The sequence below is a fragment of the Callorhinus ursinus genome, unplaced genomic scaffold (assembly GCF_003265705.2).
Source record: "Callorhinus ursinus isolate GAN/ISIS: 27379988/994484 unplaced genomic scaffold, GSC_fseal_2.0 scaffold1, whole genome shotgun sequence".
In the NCBI taxonomy this organism is placed as follows: domain Eukaryota; kingdom Metazoa; phylum Chordata; class Mammalia; order Carnivora; family Otariidae; genus Callorhinus; species Callorhinus ursinus.
In genome coordinates, this window is record NW_027397063.1 from 56,815,956 (window position 1) to 56,837,056 (window position 21,101).

At 40.8% G+C, this 21,101-nt stretch overlaps 1 protein-coding gene across 2 annotated transcripts in view; it reads left to right on the plus strand.

Annotated features, from left to right (window-relative positions):
* The window catches only part of GTF2E1 (general transcription factor IIE subunit 1), a 61,546-nt gene extending 41,495 nt beyond the window's left edge, over window positions 1-20,051 (plus strand). For both annotated transcript variants that reach the window (XM_073894144.1, XM_073894139.1), the window contains one exon: window positions 19,965-20,051. In XM_073894144.1, coding sequence (XP_073750245.1) covers window positions 19,965-20,013 — 49 coding nt within the window. In that variant the 3' untranslated portion in view covers window positions 20,014-20,051. The remainder of the gene's footprint in view (window positions 1-19,964) is intronic.
* Window positions 20,052-21,101: the final 1,050 nt, after the last annotated feature.

Below are 21,101 nucleotides of genomic sequence, written 5' to 3' on the forward strand. Positions count from 1 at the left end.
GCATCTGCCTTCAGCTCAGGTCATGATCCCAGGTCCTGGGATTGAGCCCTGCATCGGGCTCCCTGCTCCGCGGGAAGCCTGCTTCTCCCTCTCACACTCCCTCTGCTGTGTTCCCTCTCTCACTGTGTTTCTCTCTGTCAAATAAATAAATAAAGTCTTAAAAAAAAATAAAATACATACCAAATTTTGAAGGCTTGGTATGGGAATGAATACAGAATGTAAAATACCTTATTAATAATGTTTATATTGATTTATATGTTGAAAAGATAATACTGTAGGTATTTTGGGGTAGAGGAAATGTACTATTGAAACTAATTTACCTGTTTTTACTTTTTATGTGGCTGTTAGAAGATTTAAAATTGTAAAAATGACTTACATTTGTACCTTGCCTTATATTTCTATTGGACAGCACTGGTCATGGGCATTTTCTTCACGTGCTAGAGTTACATCTGTTGTACTTAGTTCTTATTTGCATTTTTCCTCATATACAAGTTTTTGACCTGAATGCTGTGCCCACCTTCCTTTCCTCCCTGGCCCTCTACCAGAAAGGTAGGCTTTGTTTTGTTTGTAGGCTCTTTGTCCTTGGGAACAGTGATGGATTTTGCTTCTGGTTTAATTTTCATCTTTTAGAGGTGGGATTGGTTGGCGTGAGGCAGGGTTTTTTATTTGTTTTTTTCCTGAAGTTGGATAAAATGTGGGGATGATGTCAGCAATGGTGGTGAGGAACTGAGACGTTTTTAGTCCCGAGACCAAGGCGGCCGTGTTGAAAGTGCTGCTGACTCCTGGGGGACTGAGGGGTTTGAGGACCCCGCAGAGCCATGCCAGACATGGAGGGACTAAGAGCCGGTCCTAAATCAGGAGGTTTGGAAGCCCACTGTGTTTCTCCGTATGCATTGTATTAATATATAGTGTATGCGAAATTTCTGATGTGTTTATTGTTTGCATCTCCTTCTTGCTAGAATGTAAGCTCCATGAGGGCAGAGACTTTCTTGCTCATTGTAGTATCCTGGCTCATATCTCTGACTCGGTGCCTGGCACATAGTAAGTAGTCATCAATACATATTGAATGACTACACAATTATGTTTATTCAGGCCAGGAGTAAACCATGGCCTTTATATAAAAGACAGTTATTTTCAGTTTCTGTTGTTACTTGTATACCTAATGTTTGTGATGCTGTTTTGTATTTATTGTCTTCCCTTTTGGAATGCTTACAGGTGGTGAGTGCTGATCTGCATAGCAAAGGGCATTTTCCCAGCAACTGGTGAAACCATCCAACCGAAAGTACATATAACAAATAAATCTAACCCAAGGCTTACCACATGTGAATTTGTTCGCTTAGTCTGTGTTACGGTCATTTCTTAAAGAGGAAGTTTGTAAGAACAAAGAATGTGCTATTTCTTCAACTGGGGGTTTTATTTGTCTCATAATAAAATTGATGTTACCATGGTTTCCTTCGTGATATTGAAGACAATTCTTGGCAAATGTTTGTTGCTTCATGGTCACATAATGGCTGATCCACCTACACCTTCCAGTAGAATGAAGGGAGGGAGTAAGGGGATAAAGGTATATGCCAACTGAATCAGTATCCCTCCCCCTTTTTTATGCGATGTCTTTATTGTGGTAAAATACACATGACATAAAATTTACCATTTTAAAGTGTACAATTCATTGGCATTTAGTACCTTCACAATATAGCACAACCACCATCTCGACCTAGTTCCCAAACATTTTCATCATCCCAAAAGAAAACCCAGTACCCATTAGGCAGTTGGTCCCCATTCTCCCCTCCTCACAGCCCTTGGCAACAACCAATCTTCTGTCTGTGGATTTACCTATTCTGGATACTTTGTATAAATGGAATTGTACCATATGTGACCTTTTGTGTCTGGCTTCTTTCTCTTCTCTAGCATAATGTTTTCAAGGTTTATCCATGTGGCATGTATCAGTACTACACTCTTTTCTATGGCTGAATGTATTCCATTGTGTATATATATCACAATGTGTTTATCCATTCAGCTGTTGATGGACATTTAGATTGTTTCCACTTTTTGGGCTATTGTGAATAATACTGCTGTGAACATTTGTGTACAAGCATTTGAGTACCTATTTTCAGTTGGGGTTTATATATCTAGGGTGAAATTGCTGGGTCATATAATAGTTCTGTGTTTCTGGGCCATTTGTTTTTAAAGTAATACATCTGCCAAAAAAAAAAAAAAAAAAAAAAAGTAATACATCTGCCAGAACTGTGTGCAATAATTACTGTCATTCATTGGGGAATAGAGGGGGGCTTATAACCCTGATGTCTGTTTTGGATGTGAGGGTCAGCAGAGAATACCAGAACTCTAGGGTTTCTGACCAGAAAACCTTTCCTGGCAATAGCTACAGAGGACAGAGTAATAGGAGGCCTGCATATGAGGTAAGAATTCAAGAGTCCTGGATTTTCTTCCCTTGAGAAATTAGCTTCTGAATTCCTCTTTACATCCATTCCTGGGATTCAGGCTGTAAGTCATAACAGGGACGTGTCCTGGCCTCCCAGTGCCCTCACTTGGAACTGTGATCTCGTTGCTCCTATTCTCCGTCACATAGTCAAGCCTTTAAGTCCAGGGTCAGAAGTGGGCTAATGTCTTCATTTGGTTAAGCATGAGGTGAGGTCCTTCTGTTGGACATGCTTGGAAGTGTACCAGTCATGGGTGGTGGTGAGGGCGGTTGTTAAGATCCAGAGGAGGGATCCAGAACTAAATTGCCTTTCACAAGTATTTGCTCAGTATGAAGTCATCTTTAATCAGCCCTATTCCACTGGCTTCAACAATGGGAGGCTGGCAGCTTTTCATTTCAGGTTAGTGATCCACCTGGGAGATCTAAAGAGTGATTCTGATAGTGTTCCAAGAGAATCCTTCCCTGCTGTTATGGGCCTTGTGTGCAGGTGTAATGTGTATGTAGGAGGGTGGAAAAAAGACAAAACAGGGTGGGCCTTTATGTTTTGTGGGTGGGTGGAGAGGACCTACCATGCTGTGTATGTCAGTCACATTTCACATCTCTGACAGGCTGTAACTTCTAGTAAATTCAGTGATAACTTCTTTGCTGCTTTTCCTGCTGAGCTATAAAATTATGGCAGTGTTATGGGCATCTATGTTTATGCCTCCTGCATTAGTCTACCTCCTTCAAGACGGACACTGTCTTTTCCCTCCCTCCCTCACCCCTAACAGGGACAAAAGCACCTACTAAAAAAAGAACTAACTGTAAGTCTGTTAACGGTGCCTACTTTTGTCTCCTAAAGTACTTTTTCTCAAAGAGTGCATTGGGCCACTTTGGGAATTCTTACACATGTCCTTTTGATGGACAGCTCTCTGTTTCAGCAGCTGTCTCAGACACCACGTACCCATCCCCCAAGTGCCCTTGTTGAGTCCATTAGTAAACTTGCCTTTCTCCAGTAAGTGTTAACTCTCCCTCTGCCTTGAATTCTCCCTTGCTTTTCTTCCTTCCTCTGTCCTGTGTCTCCATAATCATCACTTCTGGAACAATGCTTTTAGCCTATTTCCTATGATAGGAGTGGGTGGTTTTCATTTACTCCCCCATGCTCCATCCATGTGATTCAGCTGGGACTGATGCCAGTCATAGTGATTGATTCAGAGAGGAGCATATGATCGGGCCAGAGTTACCTCAGGATTTTTGTTGAAATGAGAAAAAGGCACTCTCTTTTTCTGCTGGAGTTACTTAACCGGTAGCTGCTGGTGACAATCTTTGTCACCAGTTGAGGACAACCTGTCTGAAAATGAAGCCAGCATAGAGGAAGGCAGACACTAGAAATGGAGAAAGATTTCTAATCATAACACTTGAGTCCTGCCACACTCGAAGCCATTTTACCCTTATAATTACTTGTTATATGAGTTGATACATTTTCTTAGGCCAATTTGAGTTGGGTTTCTATGTCTTATCTTATTCAACATTACTTTGGCTATTCGGGTTTTTTTCTGGTTCCATACAAATTTTAAAATTGTTTGCTCCAACTCTGTGAAAAAGGCTAGTGTTACTTTGATAGGGATTACATTGAATGTGTAGATTGCTTTGGGAAGTATGGACATGTTAACAATATTTTTCTTCCAATCCATGAGCATGGAATGTTTTTCCATTTCTTTGTGTCTTCCTTAGTTTCTTTCATAAGCGTTCTATAGTTTTCAGAGTACAGATCTTTTACCTCTTTGATTAGGCTTATTCCTAGGTACCTTATGGTTTTTGGTGCAATTGTAAATGGGATCAATTCCTTTATTTCTCTTTCTGCTGCTTCATTATTGGTGTATAGAAATCCTGTGACTTTGCTGAATTCATCTATCAGTTCTGGCAATTTTTGAGTGGGGTCTTTTGGGTTTTCTACATAAAGTATCATGTTGTCTGTGAAGAGTGACAGTTGGCCTTCTTCCTTGCCTATTCGGATGCCTTTTATTTCTTTTTGTTGTCTGACTGCTGAGGCGAGGACTTCCAGGACTATGTTGAACAGCAGTGGTGAGAGTGGCCATCCCTGTCTTGTTCCTGACCTTAGGGGAATAGCTCTCAGTTTTTCCCCAATGAGGATGATATTAGTTGTGGGTCTTTTATATATGGCCTTTATCATGTTGATGTGTATGTTCCCTCTGTCCCTACTTCCTTGAGGTTTTTTGTCAAGAATGGATGCTGTATTTTATCAAATGCTTTTTCTGCATCTATTGAGAGTCTCATACGGTTCTTATCCTTTCTTGTATTAATGTAGTGTATCATGATGATTGATTTGCAGACATTGAACCACCCCCACAGCCCAGGAATAAATTCCACTTGGTTGTGGTGAATAATGCTTTTTAATATACTGTTGGATCTGAGTAGTGAGTATCTTGTTGAGAATTTTTGCATTCGTGTTCATCAGGGATACTGGTTTGTGGTTTTGGAATCAAGGTAATGCCTCATAGAATGAGTTTAGAAGTTTTCCTTCCATTTCTACTTTTTGGAAGAGTTTCAGAAGAATAGGTATTAACTCTCTAAATGTTTGGTAGAATTCCCCTGGAAAGCTAGCTGGCCTTGGACTCTCGTTTGTTGGGAGATTTTTGATTACTGATTCAATTTCTTTGCTGACTATAGGTCTGTTCAGATTTTCTATTTCTTCCTGCTTCAGTTTCGGTAGCTTATTTGTTTCTAGGAATTTATCCATTTCTTCCAGATTTCCTAATTTGTTGGCTGAAGTTACTCATTATCAGGGAAATACAAATCAAAACCACAATGAGATGCCACCTCACACCAGTCAGAATGGCTAAAATTAACAAGTCAGGAAATGACAGATGTTAGTGAGGATGCAGAGAAAGGATAACCCTCTTACACTGTTGGTGGGAATGCAAACTGGTGCAGCCACTCTGGAAAAGAGTATGAAGGTTCCTCAAAAAGTTAAAAGTAGAACTACCCTACCACCCAGCAATTGCACTACTGGGTATTTATCCAAAGGATTCAAAAATACTGATTCAAAGGGGCACAGGCACCCCAATGTTTATAGCAGCACTATCCACAAGCCAAAACATGGAAAGAGCCCAAATGTCCAACTGATGAATGGAAAAAGATGTCATGGGTGCCTGGGTGGCTCAGTTGGTTAAGCGACTGCCTTTGGCTCAGGTCAGGATCCCAGGGTCCTGGGATTGAGCCCCGAGTCAGGCTCCCTACTGAGCTTCTCCCTCTCCTGCTCTCCCTGCTTGTGCTCTCTCTCTCTCTCTCTCTCCTGTCTAATATATATATTAGAAAGAATGAAATCTTGCCATTTATAATGACATGGATGGAACTAAAGTGTATTATGCTAAGTGAAATAAGTCAGAGAAAGATAAATATATGATTTCACTTGTGGAATTTAAGAAACAAAACATGAACATCGGGTAAGGGAAGGGAAAATAAAATAAGATAAAGACAGAGGGAGGCACACCATAAGAGACTCAAATACAGGGAACAAACTGAGGGTTGCTGGAAGGGAGTTGGGTGGGGGGATGGGGTAATTGGGTGATGGGCGTTAAAGAGGGCACTTGATATAATGAGCACTGGGTGTTATATGCAACTGCTGAATCACTAAATTCCACCCCCGAAACTAATACTACACTATATGTAAACTAACTTGAATTTAAATAAAACCTGAAAAAGAAAAGTCTTATCTTAGACAATGCCTATCCCCCACTGATAATCTCCACCTTCACTCTGTGTTTCCCTTTAGGTCCTATTCACTTGGAGATAGCCTTTCACCTAAATCCTAAACCTCCTCAACTCTTCCCACTGATCCACATCAGTGTTATAGCCCCACACATACAATTATCCAGGGCCTTATAGTCTACCAAGGCACTTTCCTATCTCATTTGATCTTTACATAAAGCTCTGAGGAAGGTAGAAGAGGGATTATTACCTTCTTTCTTCAGCTGAGGAAACAAGTTGAAAAAATTTATAGTGATTTGCCTATATTGAATTTATAGTCACTATTGGGCCTCAAACTTAACTTTCCCGACTATAGATCTAGAAGAATTCTCTCTTTTCTATTGTGTTGCCTCCCCTGGGTAGAAACATGGCTCTAATGTAAACTCACACTCTCCTCTCCCATGGAGGCCTTCTTTTTCTAATATGTGTAGGCCCAATGGGACAGAAGGCCTCATCTTTATTTCAGTATCTCTTTCAGATTGGCTGTCCTCTATTTTCTATGATTTGGATTCCATTTCATCTGTCTGTACCACCTGCCACAAGTCTTTGTTACTGTTAAAGGTTACTTCTCAAAGACAAACTAGTTTAAGAATGTGACTGCTTCTGGGTTATAACTTTGAGCCCATTGGCCATTTGAGAATCCCTTGACTTCTTCAATTCTCCCACTTCTTTAACAACTGAAGATCTCCCACAAAGCCCCTCAAATCATCCATCATCCCTACATATTTTCCTGATCTGATTTTTATGCTCCTATGCCTAGGCTGGGAGTGAAGCAGCAAAGATACCAACTCAGGCACTACTGGCTATGCTGCTTATTTTCATTTGGGCCCTTCCTGCTGTGCAGATCTCTAGATGGCTACATTCCTACAGTGGTTGCTTCTCTCCTTCTTGACTTTTGCCAAACTGTTCGTGATCTTGCTTTCTCCATTTTTTTTTTTTTTTGGATGTCTGAGATCAGTTCGCCTTCATATAACCTCTATAAGAAACATTATTGGTTACCTATTCAACATCCATTGCTCCCTTCCTAGTAGTACCTAATTTTTGCTAAGGGATCCCCTTTGCAAAGAAGTACATGTGCTTAAGGAGAAGCTAACTCTATAGTCATCCATACAATTGGTCCTAATTGAGCCAAGAGTAATTGTGGTCATGATTGGGGCTATTTGTAAATATCCTAGTTCTCCTAGACACATAGTAAGGTTGCATTTCCTAGCTTCTTCAAGTTAGGTGTGGCCATGTGGCTTGCTTTGGCCAATAAAATGTGAATAGAAGCGATCTATATCATTTCCAGGCAGAAGACTTTAAGAGCCAGTGTAGGATTCACCAGATTCCCCCCGCCCCCGCTACAGTGACTGCTAAATCATTTGTCAAGATGAAGCCTCCATCAGCCTGGGTCCCAGAGTGACCATAACGGTAGAGCTCCTCCTGCCGACCTACACTGGCATGTAGGGAGCAAGAAATAAATAAATTTTTGCTGTATTAAACCACTGAGATTTGGGAGCTGGCGGTTACTGCAGTCTAAGCAGGCCATCCTAACTGACGGTAATCTCATCCTGTCTGCACTAGCAACCCAGCCTAAGCCAAGCAGTCCATGACACTGCTTAGTCAAGGAATTGGTTAAGAAAAGGGCTTGTGACTCACTTGGTACACTGAGATAAGAAAGGAGATTTGCTGGGGTCTTGAGGAAAGAAGTTTCCTCACTTTTAAGAGAGCCACCAGAAGAGATGAATACTCTCTTCCTCTGGATGTTATCTGTAAATATGAAGCCTGGAATTACTACATAATCTTGCAACCAGCCTGAGTATAAAGCCAACACATGAAGACATAGTACCAAAAAGAGTCATAAAGAAATGAAGCCAAAGCCCTGATTGAATCATAACCAATCATTATCACAACTATGGTCTTTCTCAGTTAGAAAAGCCAATAAATTCCCTTTGCTGCTTAAGCCATTTAATTTGGGTTTTCTGTTACACACCTCCAAACCTAACAGTTGTAGCTTCCTTTTGGCATTCTTATCTCTACTTTCTGCTCTTTCATCCGGTCTCAGCGAAATAATAATGATGGTGTCCATTTTTAGAAGACTTACTATGTATCTGACACAATGCTAAGTACTTTCCAGAAGGAGATTCCGATTCCATTTCAGAGTAGCAAACATATATGAGCTCCTCGAGAGCAGGAATCTTTTCTTATATTTGTTTCTCCTACAGTGGTGATTTGGAGCAAAGTAGTTGCTCAACAAATATTGATTAAATAAATACAAATTGAGTTTTACCCTCAAAGAGCTTACAGTATTGATTATCTAAGTCTCACAAACTTGAAAGATTAGAGACCAATATAAGACAGTATAAGCTATTAGGTACTAAATTGGAATTCTAAAACGCATGTTACTAACAATAACTGCTGTGAAGAAGAGATACCATTATTGCCTGAAAGGAGTAAAAGTTATTTGAAAAGGTCAGATTTGCTCTAAAGAAAAAAAAAAGATGACATTTGGATAAGCATAGCAGAATGGAAGAGTGGATATCGTTTAAAGTTAGGGCAGTAAAGGCAACAGCAGAGTGTGAAGAAGGAACATGATGCATTGAAGAACATTCAATACATTCAATTTAGATGCTCAATAAATGTGGGTTTTTTTTTTCATTTTTCTCATCATGACACAAGAGAGCCATTTCCCGTTGAAGTAGTTGATGTAGGCTTGATATAAATGAGGTGTGGCCACTACCCTATTTAGCTGCTTACTTGTGCAAACCTCTTGCACATAGTAGACAGTCCAAGATGTTTGTAAAATTACAAAGACATCCATGCATGCACTATTTCTCCCCAGAGAAAGAAGCTTCCAAGGGCCTGTTTGCCAAGCATTCTATTTCTTTTCTGGCTCTATTAACACAACCCTGGGCACACACTGGCACACAGTAAGCCCTTAGTGAAGTACTTGATTGAATTGATTTAAATTATCTGGTTTGAGAAGAAGTTATTTGCCTAGTAAGCCTAGCACATCAACACTTCATCAAACCTCTGTCAGATCAGATTCTCAATAGGGTATCTTAAATACATGCTATTAAAATACCTAAATAGAAGTCCCATCTGTTTGAATAGACTGAGCCTGATGAATCAGCCAGAGAGGTGGGAGGCTGATCCAGCCAGACATGAACCGATCGGGTGGGGAACAGGCAGCTCTCTCTCCCTTTGCCACCGCAGAGTGCTCACACCAGAATGTACAGATTTATACAGAGAAAAATGGATCAACCAGTTAGCAAAATATGAGGACTGAAGCAAGCCACAGGGCAGGGTTTGTGGGCTTATTAAAAGAGGTCTGGCTGCAGCCCCTTGTCCCAACTGTGGGTCATGTGGAAACATGTGTCAGTGCAGGAGAAAGAGGAGCCCAGGGACTTGCCCCTTGCATAATTCCTGTGCCTCCGAAATCTAGATTTTGTTTTCATGCGATTATAAAAAGCATTTTAAAAAACAGGACTTATTTTGGGAACTGTCACTGGTGAAGTTACCAAGGACTTAAAGACCTAAGATAAAATACAGTGATGGAAAAGTGTCGAGGAAGCTGCATTTTTTTTTTTTTTTAATTTCCCCAAGGATTTTACACAAGCATCCGTCCCTGAGGAGATGTTATCAAGCCCGGGTTTCCAAATGATCTTGGCTGCCAGCGTCCTAATCATAGTGAGCCTCTCAACTACCACAGTCTCCCCTCTCTCACCTCCCTTTAAACACCCTCAGTTTGGATTGCACCCTTTGATGCTACCATAAAGAAGAAAAAAGATTCGGGGGGTCACTCTTCATCACACCAAAATAAATGTTAAAAAATGTTCTTTCATAAGTTCTCTTCCTCTTCCTCTTGGTAGCACCTAGCATAAAAGGCCTTGCACACAATAGGTGCTCAATAAATAATGTGTTCAGTTAAATTGAATCCTTTCTCAGTTCTTTTGGCTAAGAAAAAATTTTGATGTGCTTTCTTATCACCACTGATCTGATTTCTCTTCTACTCTTCTGTCAACTTGCCCCTCCATATCTGCGTCATTAACCCAGCCCCCTTACACCCATGTAAACATAGTCCCACTCTTATTCAGGTGTTCCTAGTGTTCCTTTAGGGTTCTTTTTAGGGTATTCTCTTTATTAAACGAGAGGGGAAGTGAGAAAAACATAAGGGTCAAAAGGTCCAAACTCTGGTCCTAGCTGTGTCATTTACTTCGGGTCTGAGGTAAGTGACTATGCTCAGATTCCTCATCCCCGAAATCAGAGTAATAATAATATACGCCTGACTTATCTTCTAGGTTAGTGCCAGTGTCAAATGAGCAATATATTTGAAAGCATTTTGACAACAGAAAAAGCATACAAATGACTTTTCTTTTTATAAGAACCTAACCCCTCCTTTCAAATTCATGTACCCAGTAAAGCATATGCAGTATCAAGAAAGTGTTCCATAGTGAGTTTCCCTGGGAAACGGGGTCCTTTTCACCTCCTTTCCCCAAGAGAGGCCAACTGGCTGGCTTCCTGGGGCTTGAATGGGATACTTTTACTTTTGTGAATTCACTGGGGTCCCAGGCCAGGCCCTCAGCTTTGCAGCATCAGAAACTCAATCTTGGCAAGAACCTGAGTTGCTCAGACTCAGGGATGCTGACTCATTCTAACCCAAAAGAGACTGATATATAACCAGAATGCCAGTTCATTAATTTACAGTTGGAAACATTTGACCTGATCTGTTCCTTTTCTCCTTATAGGCCAGTTGCAAGGGGAGAGAGATCATCAGAAGGTTGCTCAGTGAGCAAGGAACTTTGACAAGGGGAGTTAGATGATTCAAATGTTCAGTAATGTCAGGCTCTGCTCACCTGGCTCTGTATCTCCTCAACAGGAATCTATACTCCAGATGGTCTAGAAGTTTCTGACAGGGGACATCTTGCTTGCCTTAGCTAGAGTGTGCCAAGTGTGCCCTTTCCCCTCATTTCCTTTGGTGAACGACCCTCTTCTTACCTACACATTGCTCTTTATATGTGTTAATTGTTTCCATACTTCCTACAGTGGAACTAGGGTTCCCAAAGCCAGTCGGCTGGCCAGGGTGTGGGGCTGATTGCCCCCAAGCACTGGAAGACTTATAAAGAAATAAAGACCTTTTTAGATCTGCTAGAAATTAAGTTTATTGGGTCTGTGGAAGGGTTTAGGAATCCGTATATTCACAGGGATCATTAGGCAGGTTGGGGAACAACTGATGTAAGTTTTATTTGCCAGGGGCAGAGCAAGATGGCAGAGGAGGAGACCTGGATTTTTTTCTGGTCTCAGGAATTCAGCTGGCTAGGGACCAAACCATTCTGAACACCTACGAACTGAACAGGAGACTGAAGAAAAGAACAGTAGCAACTCTCTGAATAGAAAAGCAACCACTTACTGGAAGGTAGGACGTGCAGAGAAGTGAATCCGAGGCGATATTTGGGAGGACAGACGGCGGGGGAGGGGGGCCTCCGTCCGCCGCTTCTGGCAAGTGATAGAGCCGCGGAGCACAAAATCGGAACTTTTAGAAGTCGGCTCCGCTGAGGGAGGTTGCTCCAGTGGCTAAGCGGGGGGTGGAACCCTTGTGGGACAGTGTGGTCTCAGGACCCTCGGGGTCACAGAAAGACCAGTGGTGCCTGAGAGCAGCAGAGCTCCCAGGTATCAGAGCAGGGAAGCCGGGTGCAGAGACGGAGCCGAGGCGCGGGCTCTCAGCTCAGAGTTGCCATAAACCATGATCTGCAGCACAGTCGGGCCACTGCTCCTGCAGCAGGGACCCAACAAGCAGCAGGTCCAGGGAGACTCCCCTTCCTCCCCCGGGAGGAGCAGTGCAAGAGCTCACCGCAGGAATCTGCTGGGTTTGGAGACTCCACACAGGGTCGGGTGCCAGAGATAGAAACGCTCGGTCACAGGCCAGGTGAGCACGGAGTGCGGCCGGAGACCGGGGAGACGGGGAGTGACTGACTGCTTCTCTCTGGGGGCGCACTGCGGAGCGGGACCCCGAGTTCTCAGCTCCTCCTGGGCAGAGATTGGGAGGCCGCCATTTTCACTCTCGTCCTCCAAAGCGATACCGAAAGCTTTCAGGGAACAAAAGCTCCCGAGAGCAAACCCGAGCACATTACTTAGCCCTACCCGGCAGGGGCGGGGCAATTCCGCCTCCGGCAAAGTCATTTGGGAACCATGGCAACAGGTCCCTCCCCCAGAAGATCAGCAAGAACAGCAAGCCAAGACCAAGTTTACTGATCAATGAGAACGGCAGAACTCCAGCGCTAGGGAAATACTGCACATAGAATTCATGGCTTTTTTTACCATGATTCTTTAGTCTTTCAAAGTTAATTTTTTTTAACGGTCTTTTTTTTTTTGGAATTTTTCTTTTTCCCTTTTTCAGCCAACATCATATCAATCCCTTTTTTAAAAAACATTTTATTTTTCATTTTTAGAGTCATATTCTATCCCTTCATAGTAGTTACCCTTATTTTTGGCATATATATATATATATATATACATATGTATATATATAAGTTGTTCTTTCTTTAAAATTTTGAGATACAGTTTCTTCTAACAGATCAAAATATACCCTAAATCTCTAGTGTATGGCTTTGTTCTAGTCTCCTGCCTGATCACATTCTCTCCTTTTTTTTCTTTTTTTTAAATCCTCTTCTTTCTTTTTTCAAACAACTTCTTATCTTATCAATTCCTTTTATAAAATTTTTTATAATTTTCATCTTTACAGTCGTATTCCATCCCTTCATCGTATCAACCCTTATTTTTGTACATATATAAGTTTTTCTTTCTTTAAAATTTTGGGAGGGACTTTCTTCTAACAGACCAAAATACGCCCAAAATCTAGTGTGTGGCACTGATCTATGCACCAGCCTGATCATATTTGATCATATTCTGTTTTTTTTTTGTTTTGTTCTGTTTTTGTTTGTTTTTATCTTTTTCTTTTCCCTTCCTTTCCCTTTCTTTTCCCCCAGTTTCAGGTCTTTTCTGATTTGTTTAGAGTATATTTTCTGCGGACATTGTTACCTTGTTAGCATTTTGTTCTCTCATTCATCTATTCTCCTCTGGACAAAATGACAAGACGGAAAAAAATCACCTCAACAAAAAGAACAAGAGACAGTACCGACTGCCAGGGACCTACTCAATACGGACATTAGTATGATGTTGGAACTAGAGTTCAGAATGATGATTTTAAAGATACTAGCTGGGCTTGAAAAAAGCATGGAAGTTATTAGAGAAACGCTTTCTGGAGAAATAAAAGAACTAAAATCTAACCAAGTCGAAATCAAAAAGGCTATTAATGAGGTGCAATAAAAAATGGGGGTGCTAACTGCTAGGATAAATGAGGCAGAAGAGAGAATCAGTGATATAGAAGACCAAATGATGGAAAGTAAAGAAGCAGAGAAAAAGAGAGATAAACAACTACTGGATCAGGAGGGCAGAATTCGAGAGAGAAGCAATACCATAAGACAAAACAACATTAGAATAATTGGGATCCCAGAAGAAGAAGAAAGAGAGAGAGGGACAGAAGGTATATTGGAGCAAATTACAGCAGAGAACTTCCCTAATTTGGGGAAGGAAACAGGCATCAAAATCCAGGAGGCACAGAGAACCCCTCTCAAAATCAATAAAAATAGTTCAACACCCTGACATCTAATAGTAAAACTTACAAGCCTCAGAGACAAAGAGAAAATCCTGAAAGCAGCTCGGAAGAAGAGATATGTAAACTACAATGGTAGAAACATGAGATTGGCAACAGACCTATCCACAGAGACCTGGCAGGCCAGAAAGGACTGGCATGATATCTTCAGAGCACTAAACGAGAAAAATATGCAGCCAAGAATACTATATCCAGCTAAGCTGTCATTGAAAATAGGAGAGATAAAAAGCTTCCAGGACAAACAAAAACTAAAGGAATTTGCAAACACAAAACCAGCCCTACAAGAAATATTGAAAGGAGTCCTCTAAGCAGAGAGAGCCTAAAAGCAACATAGACCGGAAAGGAACACAGACAATATACAGTAACAGTCACCTTACAGGCAATACAATGGCACTAAATTCATATCTTTCAATAAGTACCCTGAATGTAAATGGGCTAAATGCCCCAATCAAAAGACACAGGCTATCAGATTGGATAAAAAAAAAACAGACCCATTGTCTGCAAGAGACTCACTGTAGACCCAAAGACACCCCAGATTGAAAGTGAGGGGGTGGAAAACTAATGGACACCAAAGAAAGCTGGGGTGGCAATCCCTATATCAGACAAATTAGATTTTAAACCAAAGACTGTAATAAGAGATGAGAAAGGACACTATATCCTACTTAAAGGGTCTATCCAACAATATTTAACAATTATAAATATCTATGCCCCGAACATGGGAGCAGCCAATTATATAAGCCAATTAGTAACAAAATCAAAGAAACACATCGACAACATTACAATGATAGTGGGGGACTTTAACAGCCCCCTCCCTGAAATGGACAGATCACCAAACAAAAGATCGACAAGGAAATAAAGACTTTAAATGACACACTGGACCAAATGGACTTCACAGATATACTCAGAACATTCCACCTCAAAGCAACAGAATACACATTCTTCTCTAGTGCCCATGGAACATTCTCCAGATTAGATCACATCCTAGGTCACAAATCAGGTCTCAACTGGTACCAAAAGATTGGGATCATTCCCTGCATATTTTCAGACCACAATGCTTTAAAACTAGAACTCAATCATAAGAGGAAAGTTGGAAAGAACTCAAATACATGGAGGCTAAAGAGTATCCTACTAAAGAATGAATGGGTCAACCAGGAAATTAAAAAAGAATTAAAAAAAATTCATGGCAACAAATGAAAATGAAAACACAACTGTTCAAAATCTTTGGGATACAGCAAAGGCAGTCCTAAGAGGAAAGTATATAGCAATACGAGCCTTTCTCAAGAAACAAGAAAGGTCTCAAATACACAACCTAACCCTACACCTAAAGGAGCTGGAGAAAGAACAGCAAAGAAAGCCTAAACCCAGCAGGAGAAGAGAAATAATAAAGATCAGAGCAGAAATCAATGAAATAGAAACCAAAAGAACAGTAGAACAGATTGACGAAACTAGGAGCTGGTTCTCTGAAAGAATTAACAAGATTGATAAACCCCTGGCCAGACTTATCAAAAAGAAAAGAGAAATGATCCAAATCAACAAAATCATGAGTAAAAGAGGAGAGATCACAACCAATACCAAAGAAATACAAACAATTATAAGAACATATTACGAGCAACTATATGCCTGCAAATTAGATAACCTGGAAGAAATGGATGCATTCCTAGAGATGTATCAACTACCAAAACTGAACCAGGAAGAAACAGAAAACCTGAACAGACCATAACCACTAAGGAAATTGAAGCGGTAATCAACAATCTCCCAACAAACAAAAGCCCAGGGCCAGATGGCTTCCCAGGGGAATTCTACCAAACATTTCAAGAAGAATTAATACCTATTCTTCTGAAACTGTTCCAAAAGATAGAAATGGAAGGAAAACTTCCAAACTCGTTTTATGAGGCCACCATTACCTTGATCCCAAAACTAGACAAAGACCCCATCAAAAAGGAGAATTACAGACCAATATCCTTGATGAACATGGATGCAAAAATTCTCACCAAAATACTAGCCAATAGGATCCAACAGTACATTAAAAGGATTATTCACCACGACCAAGTGGGATTTATCCCTGGCTGCAAGATTGGTTCAACATCTGCAAATCAATCAACGTGATACAATACATTAACAAAAGAAAGAACAAGAATCATATGATCCTCTCAATAGATGCAGAAAAAGCATTTGACAAAGTACAGCATCCTTTCTTGATCAAAACTCTTCAGAGTATAGGGATAGAGGGTACATACCTCAATATCATAAAAGCCATCTATGAATAACCCACAGTGAATATCATACTCAATGGGGAAAAACTGAGAGCTTTCCGCCTAAGGCCAGGAACGTGGCAGGGATGTCCACTATCACCACTGCTATTCAACATAGTATTAGATGTCCTAGCCACAGCAATCAGACAACAAAAAGAAATAAAAGGCATCCAAGTCGGCAAAGAAGAAGTAAACTCTCACTCTCTGCAGATGAGATGATACTTTATGTGGAAAACCCAAAAGACTCCACCCCAAAACTGCTAGAACTCATACAGGAATTCAGTAAAGTGGCAGGATATAAAATCAATGCACAGAAATCAGTGGCATTCCTATACACCAACAACAAGACAGAAGAGAGCGAAATTAAGGAGTCAATCCCATTTACAATTGCACCCAAAACCATAAGATACCTGGGAATAAATCTAACCAAAGAGGCAAAGAATCTGTACTCAGAAAACTATAAAATACTCATGAAAGGAATTGAGGAAGACACAAAGAAATGGAAAAACTTTCCATGCTCATGGATTGGAAGAACAAATATTGTGAAGATGTCAATGCTACCTAGAGCAATCTACACATTCAATGCAATCCCCATCAAAATACCATCCACTTTTTTCAAAGAAATGGAACAAATAATCCTAAAATTTATATGGAACCAGAAAAGACCCCAAATAGCCAGAGGAATGTTGAAAAAGAAAAGCAAAGCTGGCGGCATCACAATTCCAGACTTCCAGCTCCATTACAAAGCTGTCATCATCAAGAAAGTATGGTACTGGCACAAAAACAGACACACAGATCAAGGGAACAGAATAGAGAGCCCAGAAATGGACCCTCAACTCGATGGTCAACTAATCTTCGACAAAGCAGGAAAGAATGTCCAATGGAAAAAAGACAAGTCTCTTCTCCAAATGGTTGAAAGACCTAAACGTGAGACAGAAGTCCATCAAAATCCTAAAGGAGAACACAGGTAGCAACCTCTTCGACCTCAGCCGCAGCAACTTCTTCCTAGAGACATCGCCAAAAGCCTGGGAAGCAAGGGCAAAAATGAACTATTGGGATTTCATCAAGATAAAAAGCTTTTGCACAGCAAAAGAAACAGTCCACAAAACCAAAAGACAACTGACAGAATGGGAGAAGATATTTGCAAATGACATATCAGATAAAGGGCTAGTATCCAAAATCTATAAAGAATTTCTTAAACTCAACAACCAAAGAACAAATGATCCAATGAAGAAATGGGCAGAAGACATGAAACAGACATTTTTCCAAAGAAGACATCCAAATGGCCAACAGAGACATCAAAAAGTCCTCAACATCGCTCGGCATCAGGGAAATCCAAATCAAAACCTCAATGAGATATTACCTCACACCAGTCAGAATGGCTAAAATTAACAAGTGAGGAAACGACAGATGTTGGTGGGGATGCAGAGAAAGGGGAACCATCCTACACTGTTGGTGGGAATGCAAGTTGGTGCAGCCACTCTGGAAAACAGTATGGAGGTTCCTCAAAGAGTTGAAAATAGAGCTACCCTACGACCCAGCAATTGCACTACTGGGTATTTACCCCAAAGATTCAAATGTAGGGATCCGAAGGGGTATGTGCACCCCAGTGTTTATTCCAGCAATGTCCACAGTAGCCAAACTGTGGAAAGAGCCAAGATGTCCATCAATGGATGAATGGATAAAGAAGAAGTGGTATATATATACAATGGAATATTATGCAGCCATCAAAAGGAATGAGATCTTGCCATTTGCAATGACATGGATAGAACTGGAGGGTGTTATGCTGAGCGAAATAAGTTAATCAGAGAAAGACATGTATCATATGACCTCACTGATATGAGGAATTCTTAATCTCAGGAAACAAACTGAGGGTTGCTGGAGTGGTGGGGGTGGGAGGGATGGGGTGGCTGAGTGATAGACATTGGGGAGGGTATGTGCTATGGTGAGTGCTGTGAATTGTGCAAGACTGATGAATCACAGATCTGTACCTCTGAAACAAATAATACATTTTTTTAAAAAAAGAAGATAGCAGGAGGGGAAGAATGAAGGGGGGGGAAATCGGAGAGGGAGACGAACCATGAGAGACGATGGACTCTGAAAAACAAACTGAGGGTTCTAGAGGGGAGGGGGGTGAGGGGAGGGGTTAGCCTGGTGATGGGTATTAAAGAGGGCACGTTCTGCATGGAGCACTGGGTGTTATACACAAACAATAAATTGTGGAACACTGTATCAAAAACTAAAAATTTAAAAAAAAATTTTTATTTGCCTAAGAATCTATACTATTGCTTTAAGATGACTTTGCATGTACTGATCTGATCCATTATGGGTTGATTGTATAGATTAACTCTCAGAACAAAACATTATTTCCTACTTCTCAAGAGCCAGTCACTGTTGCCTCCTTGAAACAACCTTCCTTCCTTCTTTCCTTCATCCCTTCCTTCCCTTCCCTCCTTCCTTCCTTCTTTCTTCCTTCCATAAATATTTATAATACTTAATGCATAAGAAGGTTTAACAAGAGAAGGTTGTGAGGATTAGGATATATATAATCCTGGTGCGTAGGTGGCTCTATGTCCAGCCAATGAAACCGAGGCCCAGCATTGAACAATCTAGAGACAATATCCCCATGGTAAGTAACCCCAGGACTTGTCATACTTCCTGAGCTGATGTCCTCTACAAAATAACCTTATGCTCACAAGTGGACTTGAGGGGAAACTCCAAGTATCATGTTCCCATTCCACTCATGGCAAAGAAAACAGATCACTGTCTTTCCTTTCAAACATGGTTCCCACCTCACAAGCACCCAACAGTGTCTTGCTTCGCGCAGAGCGCAAAATCAGGGAAATCAAGAGAGAATCACCTAAGAAGGGGTGCCAATGTATGATGGACATTGTGCCCCCATACTTGATATGCCATATACATCACAAAAACCACGGGTAGGGGTTAATATCCCCATTTTCCAGATGAAGAAATTAAATTCAAAGGTGTTGAACAAATCGCTAAAGTTCATGCAAGCAGTAAGTAGTAGAATTGGGATTTCAATATAAGCCTACTCAGTTCCAAGTTCTATGTTCTTTCCATGATTCCATACTGCTTAGTGAACAGGGTTTTGAAGTGAGAGTTTTCAGCATAAGATTCATTGTGTTATGCATTTGCTAAAGCATTGTAGATAATACTTTAAATTTCTCTATACAGAATTATATATATAAATATATATCATAAATACTGGTATCTAAATCTGCGTTTGGCTATACAGCTAATTCTGATTCCTTCCTGAATAAAAGAAAAAAAGAGGCTATAACTGGGGACAGAATTTGGGGTCAGGGACCAGGATACCTGGTTTAGAGTCCTGGCTCTGCCGTTCACTCACTGTGTGCCTTGAAAATCTCCTTTTTCTTACCTGGGGCTCAATTTCTTTATCTCCAAAAGGAAGGGTCATACTAGATCTCTAATATGCTAGGATTCTAAGAACCAGGTGACAACTATTACTGTGTTTCTTAACTGTTTTAGATCAAAGCATAGCAACTGAATACTAGAAAAAAGCAAGCTAAGGGTGCCTGGGTGGCGGAGTCAGTTAAGCCTCTGACTCTTGGTTTTGGCTCAGGTCATGATCTTGGTGTTGTGAGATCTAGTCCCACATTACGCTACACGCTCAGCACAGAGTACTTGAGATTCTCTCTCCCTCTGCCCCTTTTGCTCATGGTCTCTTTCTCTCTCAAATAAATCTTTAAAAAAAGGGAAGTGAGCATATATGTTAGAAAACTATTTGAAAATAACTAATATTTATTAAGCACTTTATAGATCCCAGGGACTGTACTAATTTACAAACTTCTGAATAAGTCTTATCATATCAACTCTACTTTTATCTGCCCAGGATCCCATGGCTAGTTGATAGAGAAGCCGATACTGAAATCCAGGCCTGATTCTGGGGTTGCCCTATCCCTGGTATACTCTTGTTTTATGGCTCTCACTCTGATGACTGTGGAGGACATTTGAGTTTATCTAACCTTGCATATGAGGAAAAAGGAGCCCATATCAGCTCAGGTAAGAAAACTTCCTAGAGATGATTGTTTTGATTATCTCTCTTTGGGAGGGGAGTAAATGTCAGACTGAATATGTTTAGGGTCAGAGTATGCTTTCATTTCAACTGTATCAGAGAAAACATTATACTGGTCAGCAGTCCCTGGCCATAAAATGGCTCTGTTCGTTAACTTTATTAGTACACTTTGTTTTCCTAGCACTAAGCTAATAAAAGTGAGGCTCCAATTCCTCTGACTGGGTCTAATTAAGAGGAAATAAATCAATGAGGGGAAAATTCCTTTTCTGTCTGGTACTGATCTTGTGGCGGTGAAGGGAAGAGGGAGGAAACGATGATTGCTGTCAGGAAGATGAGAACAATCAGAAAGCTGAATCTTGTACAGACTGGGACTGGGGTATTTACATCCATTCTCTTCAAATGATGCCTTGATACCAACCTGTTGCCTCTGACCTTCCTGTACAGGGAAGTAGGGAGCTAGGCTGAGTCATGGTCTAGGAGGGGTTATGAACACATCATGAGCCTCTTCTACCTCCAGGGGAGGATTTCTGGATCAGACCACAAGAGTGTCCAATCCTGAGACCAAAAAATAGGAGAATAGGGAGGAAGGTGCAGGTAATGTCACTACTTCTTTCTTGTTCTCCTCACTCACTACCCACACCAAAAAAGGCTCTTTTCCTTCTTTGTGTGCCTTGCATTATATGTCGTGCAGGTGGGCTGGAGAGAATTGAAAAAGGCTGTCTGTAAATTGCTCAAGCTAATTTAGAAGTCATCCTGTACAGTGTACCCAAGCCTACACTTTCAATAATGTCAGAAAAATTTGCTTTACTTTTGCAATGCATCAATAGGTTATGGCATTTTTACTAAGCCTACAAGTGATACAAAGCTGGAAAGTAGAGTCACAGAACTAAATCAGAATTCAAAATTGTCTAGACAGTCTGGAGTGTCTTGTCTATCTCAGTAAGATGAAGTGTA